At 44.3% G+C, this 1872-nt stretch overlaps 1 protein-coding gene across 1 annotated transcript; it reads right to left on the bottom strand.

Moving 5' to 3' along the window:
* Nucleotides 1-472: 472 nt before the first annotated feature.
* LOC105001171 (olfactory receptor 10A5) lies at nt 473-1441 on the bottom strand. The gene has a single exon (XM_010857349.1). The coding sequence runs from the start codon at nt 1439-1441 to the stop codon at nt 473-475; it is 969 nt and encodes a 322-aa protein (XP_010855651.1).
* Nucleotides 1442-1872: the final 431 nt, after the last annotated feature.

Raw genomic sequence — 1872 nt, 5'->3', positions numbered from 1 at the left:
GTTGAGTTTTAAGCCAACTTTTTCACTCTCCTCTTTCACTTTCATCAAGAAGCTTTTTAGTTCCTCTTCACTTTCTGCCATAAGGGTGGTATCATCTGCATATCTGAGGTTATTGATATTTCTCCCAGCAGTCTTGATTCCGGCTTTTGTTTCTTCCAGCCCAGCGTTTCCCATGATGTACTCTGCATATAAGTTAAATAAGCAGGGTGACAATATACAGCCTTGACGTACTCCTTTTCCTATTTGGAACCAGTCTGTTGTTCCATGTCCAGTTCTAACTGTTGCTTCCTGACCTGCATATAGGTTTCTCAAGAGGCAGGTGTGAGATAGGACTAATCTATTTCTATATTGCTTTGTCTTCACTGTGCTTTTCAACAGCCCTTTCAATAGCTAGTTTTTGGCCTAGAGATGTGAATAGATGCAGAGAGGAATCCAAACATGGAACTGATTGTTCCTCGCTTAATAAATTTAGTTATACCTCAAAATGCCTACAGAATGCAGTTCTGACACCCATAGCCTTATGGAAGGTCCGACCAAGGGCATTCTTCACCTCACTATTTCTCAAGCTGTAGATGATGGGGTTCAACATGGGAGTTACAACCGTGTAGCACAGTGATAGCACTTTTTTGCTCTCAGGAGAATTATTGGACTTAGGCCGAAAGTAGGTGAGGCTTAAAGATACATAGAAGAGGGAGACAACAAGTAGGTGGGATGAGCAGGTAGAGAAGGCTTTATGCTTCCCCTTAGCCGATGGAATCTTCAGGATGGCAGCAGCAATGCGAGTGTAGGAACATAGGATCAGCAAGCAGGGAATCATGACAACCAGAATGGTTCCAATGATGGCATAGATCTCAAACAGCGCTGTGTCTGCACAGATCAGCCTCAGCACAGGAGGGCTGTCACAGAAGAAGTGGTTCACCTTGTTGATGCCACAGAATGGAAAGCTGAAGAGCCACGTGGTCTGCACAGTAGCCATGGGAATGCCTGGAAACCAGGAGACAGCTGCCAGTTTGGCACGTGTCCTTGGGTTCATGATGACTGGGTAGTGCAAGGGACTGCAGATGGCTACATAGCGGTCATAGGCCATGGTGGCCAGGAGGAAGCATTCAGAAACCCCAAAGAAGAAGAGGAAATACATCTGAGTGGCACAGCCAAGAAAGGAGATGGTTGTGTCTTGGGCAATCAGGGTCCCCAGCATCTTGGGCACAATGACTAGGTTGAAGCCAATCTCTAAGAAGGACAAGTTCCTGAGGAAGAAGTACATGGGGCTGTGCAGCATGGGGTCAGCCAAGGTAACCAGAATGATGAGGCTGTTTCCCAGAAGAGTGACCAGGTAGATGAATAGAAATGTCAGGAAAAGTAATGACTGTATTTCAGTAGGTAAGGAAGAGAAACTCATGAGGCTAAACTCATTAACTTTTGTCCAGTTTCCTTCAACCATTGATACAGGAATGAACCCCCAGCTGTGGTCACGGAGAGAGACTCTTGATTGGAAGAGTCAGATTCTAGATTTGTTGTTGGGATTCCTTTTAGTGTCAGGGAAAGAAGCACAATCAGGATCTCAGTTGTAAGAGAAAAGGTCTTGTGTTATCTGAGAATAAAGACACAAGGAAGAAAGACCAGAGCCTGGGTTCTGAAATGGGTGATGTCTCATCTTTCCCGTCTTACTCTTTATGATTCATTTCCCACTTTGTTACTGTGTTTGCTAAAACAATTTGGATCATATCCACACACACTCATTTTCTGATGCACACTTAATACCCTCACAGTGTGGTTAAGTGAGAGGGGTCCTGAGGCAATTAGGTGGAGTCAGATGGAGAAACAGTAGAAAATTTCTATTTATACCTATTATGTCTCCCCCTTCTTTAAAGA

This window comes from Bison bison, unplaced genomic scaffold (genome assembly GCF_000754665.1).
Source record: "Bison bison bison isolate TAMUID 2011002044 unplaced genomic scaffold, Bison_UMD1.0 scf7180017864379, whole genome shotgun sequence".
Classification (NCBI taxonomy): domain Eukaryota; kingdom Metazoa; phylum Chordata; class Mammalia; order Artiodactyla; family Bovidae; genus Bison; species Bison bison.
This window is presented reverse-complemented; position numbering and strand designations above follow the sequence as displayed.